A 13,557-nucleotide genomic window follows, 5' to 3' on the forward strand; every position below is an offset into this window, starting at 1 on the left:
CTACAGTGACAGTGCTATAAGTGTGTTTATTATATAAAAGGGTAAGCCCTTGGGCCAGAGAGATTGTACAGTGGATAGGATACTTCCCTTGCAAGTGGCCAACCCAGGTTTGATTCCTGGCATGCTATTTGGTCCCCTAAGCATTGCCAGGGGTGATTCCTGAGTGCATAGCCAGGAGTAATCCCTGAGCATTTTAGGTGTGGCCCCAAATAGGAACAACAAAAAAAGAGTAAACCCTTATTAAGCTACTGTTGTAGAGGGGAAAATCTTCCAATGTGACACAGATTGATTAATGTATACATGCACTACACCACTGTTGGAAGATGTTATTCATATGTAGCACAAGACAATTATTGGCAAATATTTTACTGATACTTTAAATTCAAGGCCAAGTACAACACTGGCAGTTCTCATCAAAAACCAAACCTTGGGCACAACTGAAATGGAAGGTCTTGCCTCCCACACACTTGTAGAATTTGGTGTTGTCTTCAGGATCAGTGTAGGTGCCATCTGCTTTACCGGTACAGAAACTTCCATCTCCTCCACTGCCCCCATCACCACCACTGCCCCCGTTACCACCACTGCCTCCACCACTTTCTCCTTCACCACCACTGCCTCCACCAACATTGGCACAGAAACCTTCACTTCTTGTTGTCACTGGGCTGTTATACCAGGTGTTGGCAGCTCTTGGGGTGCATTCTAAAAGAAGAAAAATCATTAAAAATAAAACATTCTTTAGGGCAGCATCAGTAGCTATTTTAAACACAGAAGCAAATGTACTAGAGACAGCTATTGGTTTAGTTTGCAGAAAACTTAAACCCTGTGAGGACTTAAAAATTTAGCTGGGAAGGAAGCAGAAGTCTAAATCAGGTAGGAAAGGAGAAAAGGAGCAACTGGAGTGTAGGTATGTTCATCATGACTTCCGCTAGTTTCATTTGAGGGAAATGAAGCCAGCCCTACAGTGAGAGGGTCCAGGATATGATGTTGGGGGTTAACTCCTATTTTAGAATTAATAGGAGAGATCTGACGTGTAAATGTTTCTGTCATAATGCTTTTCAGGTTTTGTCACCTCACTTTATTTTGTCATCTACTTTACTCTTGTTTCAACGTTGCTTTTTCTCTGGTGATTCAGTTGGGGTTTTTTTTTTTTGGTTTTTTTTTGGGGGGGGTTGGGTTTTTTTTGGGTTTTTTTTTTTGCTTTTTGGGTCACACCTGGCAATGCACAGGGGTTACTCCTGGCTCTGCACTCAGGAATTACTCCTGACAGTGCTCAGGGGACCATATGGGATGCTGGGAATTGAACCTGGGTTGGCCACGTGCAAGGCAAACGTCCTACCCGCTGTGCTATCACTCCAGCACCAGATTCAGATATTTTAAATGCATTTTACTCTGCAAATACAATGCTCTTAAGCTCTGTAATTTGCCGCCTCTATTCCCTCACTGTAAATTTGAGTAAGTCATTCTATAATTATCTCAATCTATAATTAGATTCTTCACAGTTCTAAGAATCAGTGATCCTGGTAATTTTCTCAACATAAAGACCAAAGAAACCTTTTCTGACTTCTGCTTTTCCACCACTATGTGTCGACCTGTTCACAAAGAGCAAGGAAGAGCATGAGTTTCCCTGTTTATACTGCGCAACCATCAGCGATGTCAGACTTTATCCCTCCTCCTCTTCAAGCTTCAAGCCCTAACTCTGACCTCTCTCTCATAACATGCAAACAACAGCATCAGTGTGTCTTAGGCAGGTGGAGAACGGGCTATATATGCTGATTACTCTACATTCATATCTGGTGTGCTGCAGTAAGAGGGCCAGGTCAGCACATTTGTGTTTCAGACTCACTTTCAGGAGTCTAAATTTCCCATTATTCTCCCGAGACTGAACTTTTCCGCACAGGAAGACTTCTAAACTATCAAGTAAGTTCAAACTCTTGCCCGTGTTAATTATTGAACTTAGTCTGGTCTCTCATTGGAACATTTCTGCAAAGGTCCTTTCTATCACCATATTATTCGTCAAGTGTGAGAGCCTAGATGCTGTGATTCTGCTTTGTGATCTCCAGCCCCTTTGCATTTGCTGTTCTTTCAAGCTTAATTTGTGCAATTTTTGGAACATGTGTTGACCTCAGCAACATACCTGAGGACAGGCCCAGAAGTGACTTCAGCTTGTTGATAAGTGGGTATTTGCCCTCATTGCAGAAGGAGCCTGAGAAATCATCCAGGTCAATGGCCCAAACCATGGCTCCACCAAATTTGTTCTCCTTAAGAAAATCAACCTGTGGACAGAAAGAATGTTTAGCAACCAGACTCCAGTGCCTGATGTCTATGCAACAAAAGGATATGAGGTATCAAGAGTGACAGAGAATGCAGATGGGACTTTCAATACATTTTCTTTAATGAAAGAGTATGCGTCTTGGGGCAAAGAGAGTACAGTAGGAAGGGTGCCTACCTTGTATGAGATTAGCCCAGGCTTGATCCCTGGCATACCTTATGATCCCCCAAGCCTGTTAGGGGTGATCCCTAAACCCAGGACCAGGAATAAGTCCTGAATACAACCAGGTGTGACCCAAAAACAAAAAAGAAAGAAAGCATATGTCCTATAGATTATGTGGATTCAAAACAAGTGATTAGCTAACTTAGTTTGATTGTTTTCTTGCTCCAGATAATAAGTTCTTGGGCCACTATATGAACAGGGCTAATACTTAATGTTAGTTTTAGACTAAGTTATACTTTTACTTCCATTACTCAATCTTCACCAGAACTGTAAGATATAAATTATCATCATTACTCTTCCACAGACTTGTGGGAAATTATCCAGTCTCCGATTCAGGAAACATAACCAGGTATATTTGAATCAAAAGTGTTATATTATAATATTATTATTACTATTATTGATTAGTGCATCATAGCATAGTTTTTAGGTGTAAATGTCTTAATTTCTCTTTTGCTTTTGTTTTTGTTTTGTTTTGTTTTGGTGATAAGTGGGCCTCTCAGCTCTCTATTTGTGCTTGGAAGCCCAGGTACTACTTCTACTCATACTAAGTTTGGGAGAGGGCCTAACTATCAAGTTATTATTTGTTTGGGCCTAATGATGTGTGGCTGCTGGGCTCCATGGAGATGTGAGCTAGCACAGCCACACCCCACAGTGCTTGGGGAGAGATGTAGTGCCAGAGATCAAACTCAGGGCCTCACTCATGCATGTAAATCATACGCTTCACCTATTCAGCTAAATCCTTGCCCTAAAAGCCAGATTCTTTCTGAGATGAATTTTCCCCCAGCATGTGCTGCAGCTAAGATAGAGAAGGGAACACCAAGTAAAGGGTGTTTGGAGGATTCTCTCGGGATTCAAGACACTCACTGAAAGTAGACTATAGACCGAACACGATGGTCACTCAATACCTCTATTGCAAACCACAACACCCTAAAGGAAAGAGAAAGCAAAAGGAAATGCCCTGCCATAGAGGTGGGGTGGGGTGGGGGCTTGGGGGGTGGGAGTGCACTGGCTTCATTGGTGGTTGAGAATGGGCACTAGTGGAGATATGAGTACTTGATCATTGTATAACTGAAACCCAAACACAAAAATATGTAAGTCTACAACTGTACCTCATGGTGTTTCACTAATAAAAAATAAAATAAAATTGAAAAATATCTTTAAAATAATTATATAGAAGGTTGTAAAAATATAAGAATAGTGAGAATTTAAAATCACTATCCCATTACTCAGCCATAATAAATTCATCTTCTTTAAAAAGTGGAAAAAAAAGCCAGATTCTTGACCAGTGACTATAGAGTTTCCCCTTTCCTCCTTAATGATAATCTCTCCTTGGAATGGAGTTTTATGAGTTGAACTGACAGAGCAGAGTCATAGAAGAATCTAGATTCTGAGCCATCACTGGACACATTCCGTCACTGCCATTTTCCTGCTGTGTAGCCTAGAACTGACTTATGCATCTGTGAAATGGAAAGACTTCATGCCTCAGTTCCTTCACAAAGCTACGGAGAGACAAGTGAGGTAACAGTCATAAAATATTTAGATAAAAAATGGAAAGAACTATTTTCAGTGTGGTCCTGGAAAATGATAGCTTTATGCCAGCATGTAATTCTTCACATAAAATAGTAAATAATCATACTCAATAAAAATTTGGTAATAAACTTTAACAATATTAGAGTATTCTGTTACATCATTTATTGTATTATTTTGTGCACAGTGTAGAATTAAATTTATATTTAATCATGCAGGTTTCTCTGTTGTGTGGGAAAGAGAAGTTTGAATGAAATTGACCCACTCTCCCACTGTGCATATTTAAAAATTTGAAACCACAAATTTGAGTAAAATAGCAGCCAGAGTAGCTCAAGCGGCTGAACACATGCTTTGCATACAAGAGGCCTGGACTTGGTCCCTGGTACTGTATAGTTCCTAAGCATTACTGAAAAATAATCCTTAAACACTGAGCAGGGGTCGCCTCGAGAACCATCAGATGATTCCCTTAAAACCAAAGGGAAAAAAATCATAGTAAAACAGACTCCTGATGAATGTAGAGTTCAAAGCTAGAGGGTAAACTTTTTTCACAGGACATACCTTATATTCATAACTCTCAGCATTGTCATAGCCAATCCACTCAGTATTCTTGTAAGCATATGGAACTTTCTGGTCTTCAATCCAGGCTGTTGTGGCTCCATCTAAGAATGTGCAGATCTGTGGGGTACATGAAGACACTGTTGAGTATGTCAGAGTCTGTGTCACATATTGGAGGAGAAAGGATTAAATGGTAGAACAACAGAAAGAAACAAGAATGGAGAATGGGAAAGGAAATTATGATACCTATCTAAATCTCACATACTTCTCTAGAAACTATTTGTTTCACAAAACAAAGAGACAAATGTCCATGAAAACAAGCTGCAAACAGCAAGTGTAATTCTAGTTTGATATTCAGAGGTTCTCTGAGAAATGATAAACATAATCATGTGCCATGGTCATTCTTCCATCAATTCTTGAATTTTTGGCCAAGACTGCTAATATTCACCTATTGGAATCTGAATTTTCAGCACAATATTTAAGTAAATGCAATCAATTCAAATTGGAAAGGTAATCAAATTGTCTTTCCCGGGCTAGTCTATTGAAATCCTCCCCCATCTATTAACATAGAATTTATTATTGTTTGGGAGCTGTGAGAAAGATAGTGACATTCATTGCAAAACCCAAAAAGGAAATTCAGGTGAATTTATTTTAAGTGAAAAATGTTACACAATTATCACCTGTCTTTTCCCAGGTTGTTTATGATTTGAGCTATGAAAACTCAGAGTATGGAATCACAAGAAAAGAAAAAAATGAATTAGAGAGTGAAAGATTTTTTCCGCCAGAGCATTATAAGCCACCTGTTGGTTACCTCGTAGTAAGCCCAGAAGCCAGCCTCACGTGTGTAAGGACCAGATGACCCTGCCCCAGAAACTGGGGCACAGACTGAGGTGTCAGAAGTGCTGAGTCGAAAGGTTCTCCCATAGGTGGGGAAGCCCATGATCAGTTTCTCTGCTGGGACCCCATTATCTCTCCAGTACTTCATAGCGAATTCCTGAAGAAAGCAACATAAACATTATCTCCTCAGCAATATCTGCTCTAACCCATTTATAAAGTCAGACTAATTGCCTCCTAAAAAGAGAAAGTCTCTGTCTCAGTAGTCGAGGGTCTTCCCAGTACCTTTCCCATATTCTCTGCCTAGGACTTGAGGTTGTTCTTACACAGTTGAAATAACGCAAGTCTCCATGATCCTTGGATCCTACATGCAGGGGGCTGTTGTGTCCTGTACAAGTGTCCCAGCCACCATGGAAGTCATAGGTCATCACACTGATGAAATCAAGGAGCCTAGAACGAGAAATTTCAAGTTTCCAGGATACTGTGACAACTCTTTTATGAACTATTTTTTGGACTGAAAAAGTCGACTCTTTTATGACTATTAAGAGCATAAACAGTAGCAAAATGCCTAAAATAGAAGAAACTTTAAAATAGCAGTATTAGAATATATGTTAAAATTGCAAGTAATCAATAGAACAGCTCTGAGCAGCTATAAATGAAATAGTTTATGATACTCAGAAACTGCTGAGTTCTTTAGTCCATCAATACCATTTGATTTGATTTGATTTTTTTAACTGGATCTATTAAGTGTGTTTAAAAATGGTATTAAACTCATAGTTCTTATCTTTAAAATATAATAAATTTTATTATGTTCTGTGAAGTGTAATTTTAACTTTTAAGAAATACTTTTTATGTTTCTGATTTAATTTCTATATTATCAAGTATAGTTTCTCTTTTTTCTGAAATTAAGTGTGCAATAAATGCACCACTTAAATAAATAGTAGCAGTGGGAAGCCTGCTAAAATGTCAAATGGATGTGGGAACAGCTTATCTTTTACGATACTTTCTGTGATAATCCACAGGGCTAGGCAGGGCAAACCCATGAGAGGTTAAGCTATCAGAGAAGATTAGGCTATCAATGTCGAAGCATATGTCTCAGAAATACATGTCCTAGAGCTTTAGAGATCACAAATCAGTAAGCTCTCCTATGGTTTTGTCAATGACAGCTTTCTTGACTTCTTCCAAAAGAGATTGCTAATGAGAATTTTTCTTGTATGATTTAGCCCAAAGGCACAAAGTCCCTAAACCTTTTTGACAAAGGTACTACTTGGGATGCTTGCCATCCAAAAGTTTTAGAATTTCTTCTCCAGGAATTAGAGACATGGAGAGAGCTGGTACACTTACTTCCCAATCTCTGCAATTTCATATCCTGCATCAATGGTCCCTTTTCCAGCGGACACTGCTGCTGTGATGAGCAGTCTGGGGTTTCCTGTTTCTTTAGCCTCTTCTTCAAAAGCTGCCACCATTTCCTAGGGAAATAGAGCGGATGGATTCTAGGGGCTATCTGCATTATGCTTCTTATCTTAGGTACTCTAGCTCATAGTCATTGCCACATTTTTATAAATAATCCCTGAAATTCAGGGACAGGTCTTGGTTAAACTTGGAATTGAGAGATGCAGATAAAAGAGTCCTTGAATTCAAGTTACATGTTTAACAGTTTTAGAGAAAAGGTCCAGAAACTCTTGGCAAGGGATCTAAGAACTTTCTTCCTACTTTATTACTTTATTGACTTTACTCTCACTTTTATTTATTTATTGCTTTTTGGGTCACACTCGGCAATGCACAGGGGTTACTTCTGGCTTTGCACTCAGGAATTATTCCTGGTGGTGCTCGGGGGATCATATGGGATGCTGGGAATTGAACCCAGGTCAGCCACCTGCAAGGCAAATGCCCTACCTGCGGTGCTTTTGCTCCAGCCCCTGCTCTCACTTGTAAAGCTGAATCAAAGATCTTTCACATCTGCTGGCCCTTTTAATTCTGTCAAATTTTCTTAAAACATTCTTCCTGCTCCTCATATGACTGGTTTCTTTTCATTCTTCAGATTGTAACTTAAGTATCTATCTTTTGAGATGACTCCCCTCACCATCCAATTTATTGCTGTCATTGCTCTTACCATGGTTTGCAATTATTTGATACCAGTTTCCCCTCCTTTATTCTCCTGACATGAGAGCAGGGATAGTATTTGTCTTGCTTGCTACTCTGCCTCTGGTGTGAAACCATATCCAAATCACTTAGATGCTCAATAAATGTTTTGTGAATGGCCATAATAAGTGTTTTCTCCTTCATCACCACAGAATTGTTTCCTTTAGGTTTCTTCAGATGCTTCTATCCTTCCAATAAATTATCTTTTGACTTAAATAGTCAGGGTCTTTTTCTGTTGCCTGCAACTCCCAGCTAACTTAGGCTGTCTAAGAGCAGCACCTTTGCAATACTGGGGAAATGCAATTCTCAGAAAATTCAGTAAAGAAATAGCTTATCTAAAGAAGATGCAAAGCTAACACTACAGTCCCACCTTAATCAAGATGGTAAACCGCTGCTTATCTTCAGGTGGGCTTCCCCGAGACCCTGGATACTCGATGTCCAGGTCAATGCCATCGAATCCATGCTTACGAAGGAACTCAATGACAGAGCAAATGAAGATTTTGCGGTTGGTAGCTGAGGAGACCATAGCCGTGAATCTAGGTGGAGATTGCTGTGTTAGGATCAGCACACCAGGCTGGGGAGAGGACTTTAAGGACTAGCACATGCTTTGCTAGTTCTTTAAGACCCAGGTTCAATCCCAAACACCACAAGGAACCCCAAGCACTTCCAGGAGCCACCTTCAAGAACTGGGCTGGGACTAGGCCCTGAGCACTACTGGTCATGCCCCCAAAGTGAATAAACACAAAGAAACAAGATAAGAAAATCCCAGGAGTCTTTCTCACACCACCTCTGATGTTAATTTCTCATGTATTTTATAATAACCCTCACTGGAATTTAGGTTTAGATGAACTCAAAAATGTGAATCAATAGTAGCTGTTTTTTTATTCCAGCATTTTTCTTCACTATGTTGATTGAATAGTATTTTACTAATGATTTGTAAAATCAGATATGCTTAAATACCACTCCTGGGAATAAATCCCAGAGAGGCAAAAAAGTATAGTCAAAGTGACATCTGCAATTGTTTGTTCATTGCAGCACTCTTTACAATAGCCAGAATCTGGAAAAAACCTGAGTACCCGAGAACAGATGACTGGTTAAAGAAACTTTGGTACATTTACACAATGGAGTACTATGTAGCTGTTAGAAAAGACAAGTCATGAAATTTACATACAAGTGGTACTACATGTTAAAAAGTATCATGTTAAGTGAAATGACTCAGAAAGAAAGGGATAGACATAGAAAGATTGCATTCATCTGGGGAACATAAAATAACAAAATAGGAGACTAACACCCAAGAATGACCGAGATTAGTACCAGGAATTTTACTCCATGACTTGGACGCCAACCAAATATGCTAGGGGAAAAAGGAGCTCAGACAGAGAAGGGAACAGCAAATAAAGGTGTTGGGAGGATCCTCCCAGGATGGGAGAAGCATGCTGAAAGTAGACTATAGACCAAACATGATTGCCACTCAATGCCTCTTTTGTAAACCACAACACCCAATAAGAGAGAGAGAGAACAAAAGGGAATGCCCTGCCACAGAGGCAGGGTGGGATGGAGGGGATGGGGGGGTGGGAGGGATACTGGGATCTGTGATGGTGGGAAATGGGCACTGGTGGAGGGATGGGTATTTTATCATTGTATAATTGAAACCCAAGCACAAAAATTTGTAAGCCTGCAACTGTACCTCATGATGTCTCACTAATAAAAATTTTAAAAAATAAGAGATGCTTACACACTTTATCAATGTGGTACCTTAGACGTAGTGATTCACATAGCAGCTTTCTCTAATTCCAAGACATGACTTAAAATTGCAAATGTATTTAATGACACATTTCTGATCCCCAAAGAGTGTACAAGTATGAGTTCCATATCTGAAAATATTATAATAACCTAGAAAATATAGTTGTTTGCCACAGTCATCAAGTTTATAACCTATAAGCATGTTAAAACACTCTAAACTATTCTGATTATATGTCTGATTAGCCATTTATAAACTGGATCACAATATTCTTGATTTATCTGGGTCTTTTTTGTATGCTTTTTATTGTGAACATTTAATACCTACTAAGTTTTTTGGAGGAAATAAATTGACTGGCATAAACTAGATAACCTTAAAATGAAAAGGTTGTGTATATTTTCTTATTTGAGTTATAGGGAAGATAAGACAAATATATATATATTGGTGAGGAAGACACTGCAAAAGAAATATTGGTAAAGTACCACGGGTGGAAATAAGATTTCTATCTGATCTGAAAGTTTACTTGACTGATATTTCAAAAGTGCTTGCAACATGTTCAATATTGAACTAGTAAGGAAGGGGAAATTAATGGGAAGAAAAGAAATGCACTTATTTCATGTCAAATAATTTTGTGCTACTAATTTTTCTATAGTTATGGGAATGCATTTACCTTCATAATCTTAAAAATATTTTGCAACTAATTCTGATATTTTTACATACAAGTCAAGTCTTATCTTGCCATCTCCTGTTTTCCATTTCACAGTTCACATGCCTGTCTGAGCACCAATCCTTGCTCACTTTTGCATTAAAAGCCTGGAAGCCAGCATCGGGCTCTCAATTTTTCTCATAGCACCAAGTTCTTCTCATCACCACAAACCACCTCTGCTCTCCCATATGGCTTTTTCTATCTCCTTTGGGGTATTAACCACCCAACCTCCATACATTACTGTTGGTTATTCCTGTCTGCTGCAGCCAGACCTTCCCTCCACAGATCTGGGTCTCTTCCCAGGTGCAGCCTCCTTCCCAGCTGGAATTTTCACTTCTCTGGCATCACCATTTCCCATTCCAATTTGAGAAGCTTTCTTTTACCTCCACTCTTAACCTTTTGCCAGGGAGGACTTACTTCTGAGTACCAAAGTTCCAGCCACCAATAGCCAGCAAGTTGACCAGCTCTCCATTGCTGTGAAAAGAAACCAAGGGGGTAGATTTCAGTAGATGTCTGTAAGCCTGCAGGACAGACATCAAGCAAAGATGAAGGCTATTCTGCCTCACTCCTGACTCCCTCAGAAAGGACAAATATCAAGTACAACCTCTATAATTCCTGATAGGAGCTCTTCACTTCAGCTCCACTTTAATGATAATTTTATATTTACCACAGTTCAATCTACATGTTCTTTACAGGCAGAAGCTAGAACCTTGCTTCTCAGAAGCTAAAGATATTTCAAAATGAATTGGAGACAGAACTTGGACTCTCCATCACTGAGATACTTTGCTGCTGGCTCCACTCCCACTGACCGTTCTTTCAGGGCTCGAAACTGAGGGTACAGGACATCAATATCATTCCATTCAAAGGGAGCAATCTTGTTGTCATTCATGGTGGCAAAGGCATATACAAGGTGTGTGCACAAACATGGGTCGACATCCTTGGGGAAGAATTTGGCAGGTTCTGGGCGATACTGAGACCAGTTGGTAAAGTAGCACACCAGCTTATAGGCTGAGCCTGTGAGAAGAAAGCGATGGTCATTGTGGAAATGCCTCCACCGTCTGTCTACCTCTAATGTCCTCTTCAAGGGAGCAGATTACCCAGAGCCAAGCTGGAATGATTTATACCTGGTAGATACTGCCATTGCCATGCTTAAGAAAGTGTGTGTGTGTGTGTGTGTGTGTGTGTGTGTGTGTGTGTGTGTGTGAGTGTGTGTGTGTGTAACAAGAAAGTTTTATTGGAATTCATTTAGTAAGTTGTAAGGGAAGAGAAAGAAAGTACATGTTCAAGAGAGAACATGGGTTTCTTCACAGTGGAAATAGGCAACCAAAGAAATGTAGAGACAAGCAAGCAAGATGCATGTTCAAGGAGGACATGAACTTGAAGAGCAAGCCTTAAGGAAGATTGTAAACAGTCATGTCTCTTCTCAGCAGGACATGAGCCAAACAAAATCATCTTCATGACTCAAAAAGTTTTACAAGAGCATTGGAGTGAACATATAAAATTGTCTCACTTTGGCAGTACGTTAGTAAAACTGAAATAATCCAAGAAAAGATATATATGTCCCTGAACTAGAATTGCAGGACAATTCATAGTGTTTCTTATTTAAAAATAAATAATAATAGATAAATAGAATTCCTTTGACATCAAGGAAGCAAGTGGTCAGTGTAATCCTCCTCCTTGGGTACTATGTCAAATTTCACAGACTACTCAAATTTACTGTCAGTACCACTGCTTCCTTTTGCAGATGGCATGTAATGTCACTCTAGATTTATTTTGAGTTGTTTCATGCTCTATTATATTTAAATTTACATTTTCCAACAGTTTTGTAAAGGAAGTATTATTTTCCTCCTTTTAAATGGGGCTTAGAAAAACTGCTCAGGATACCATGGGGAAAATCTTCCCCCAACATCAAAGAAAAACCCTAGGAGGGGACAGTTCCCTGAGTACAAAAGTTTAGCTTGGTTTAAACAATGAGGGCTGAAAACTTGTGCTTAAGCAAGAAACATCATACTAGCATAGAATTGAAGATTACTATGACTTTAATGCTATACATTAAAGATGTTTACTAATTGCTGGAGCGATAACACAGTGGTAGGGCATTTGCCTTGCATGTGGCCGACCCAGGTTCGATTCCTCCGCCTCCCTTGGAGAGCCCGGCAAGCTACCAAGAGTATCTTACCCACACGGCAAAGCCTGGCAAGCTCCCTGTGATATATTCAATATGCCAAACACAGTAACAACAAGTCTCACAATGGTGACGTTACTGGGCCCTCTCGAACAAATCCATGAACAACGGGAGGACAGTGACAGTGACTAATTGCTTATCATCTGATGGCCACAGCTATATAAATAACCCAGTACTCTGGGGGAAAGCCCAGGCTAGATTTTGATCAGTAGCCATGCAGACATTCTTTCTTTGCAACCAGCCTTGCCAGGAGCTGTTTGAAAGGTTTTAGTGGTGATCCTTCACTTTGAAAGATTAGGAATGATGCTAATTTCCCCCAAATATTTATTATGTATATACTATTTCAAGCTGTGTTACTACAAAGCTCAGACTCTTCCCACTTTTCATTCCCTGAACCCTGCTTTCTGGGCCTCAGTAAGGTCTCACATCCATAGCACAATGCCTCCATTCTTGGAAGAGTGTGATTTGAGTGGGAGAAGGAGACGCAGAGAATGCTAAGTGAGAGAGTCTGCCGCAGACCTGGCCTCAGAACACAAAGTCACAGTCCTGATGCTAAACCATGAAGGATAAGTCCTTTTCCTCTGTTTTTTCCTCTATTAAGTGATTTGAGTTACACAAAATTGTTGATGGATTGGAGTTTGAATCCTATACTGTCATGGAGCTGAGAGATGCAGAGCTGGAATGAAAAAAGTATTCTTCAGAAGATTCCAGAGGATAGTGGACATTAAGTTCTTCCTTACCTAATTGCACCTGCAGCAGGACAGCCAAGCCTGAAACAGAGAAACAAATTCAAATGCAGGAAGTCCTCAGTAGGCTCCGCATCAAGCCCTGCAGCTACTGAGGAGTCTAGGGTGGCAGAGGCCCAGGGCCTGGGATTTACTCCTGACCTTCCCCAAGGCCCATCTTGTCATTGCCTGCTGGGTTCACTGCATGGAGCAGCTCCATGTAGATGCCTCACTGAGACAATACCACAGTCCTCCCACCCCATTTTTAGGGACACCCCCTTACTGGTTGGAAGGAAGATGGTCCCAAAGATGGGGAGACTCACAGGCCCAAAGCAGCATCTTTCCCATTGTGCGTCCACTTGCCACCTTGGTCAGCTTCTTGGTTCAGCCCTATATAGGAAAGAGACCTTTTTTTATCACTGTGGGAGCAGCACAGCTGCCACCCTGTGAGCACAGGACCCAAGGCTATCATGCGGATACTCCCCTCCATCCCAGATTCATGAGAACTGTGCACCACTGGCTCGCCAAGATGGCGGCAGGGCCAGGGTTGTAGGGGGAAATGCATGGGACCCTTGATCAGTCCAGGCCTAACCTCTCTAGCAATTGCTTATCACTGGAGTCCAAGCCCTTTGGGGAATGTGGAAGTCTAGG

The 13,557-nt window shown here is 40.4% G+C and overlaps 1 protein-coding gene across 1 annotated transcript; it reads right to left on the bottom strand.

Moving 5' to 3' along the window:
• Positions 1-273: 273 nt before the first annotated feature.
• On the bottom strand, positions 274-13,260 carry LOC130031988 (acidic mammalian chitinase-like). Its single transcript, XM_056123565.1, has 11 exons — positions 13,230-13,260; positions 12,922-12,951; positions 10,806-11,010; positions 10,414-10,470; positions 7,920-8,085; positions 6,752-6,876; positions 5,734-5,857; positions 5,385-5,567; positions 4,577-4,693; positions 2,135-2,273; positions 274-699 (listed from the first exon to the last, which is right to left on the bottom strand). Exons 1-11 carry the CDS (start codon positions 13,252-13,254, stop codon positions 383-385), a joined length of 1,488 nt encoding a protein of 495 aa, XP_055979540.1. The 5' UTR covers positions 13,255-13,260; the 3' UTR covers positions 274-382.
• Between the last annotated feature and the right edge of the window lie 297 nt (positions 13,261-13,557).

Source organism: Sorex fumeus, unplaced genomic scaffold, assembly GCF_029834395.1.
Source record: "Sorex fumeus unplaced genomic scaffold, SorFum_2.1 ptg000047l, whole genome shotgun sequence".
NCBI lineage: Eukaryota > Metazoa > Chordata > Mammalia > Eulipotyphla > Soricidae > Sorex > Sorex fumeus.

What these genes read in the sequence shown, in the direction of transcription:
- LOC130031988 (XM_056123565.1), bottom strand. Translation starts at nt 13,254, where the DNA reads ATGGGAAAGATGCTGCTTTGGGCCT. An exon ending in GGTTTACCATCTTGATTAAG is followed by an intron (nt 6,877 to 7,919) that starts GTGGGACTGTAG and finishes CTATTTCCCTAG; the next exon opens with GAAATGGTGGCAGCTTTTGA. An exon ending in GAAATTGCAGAGATTGGGAA is followed by an intron (nt 5,858 to 6,751) that starts GTAAGTGTACCA and finishes TTCTCGTTCTAG; the next exon opens with GCTCCTTGATTTCATCAGTG.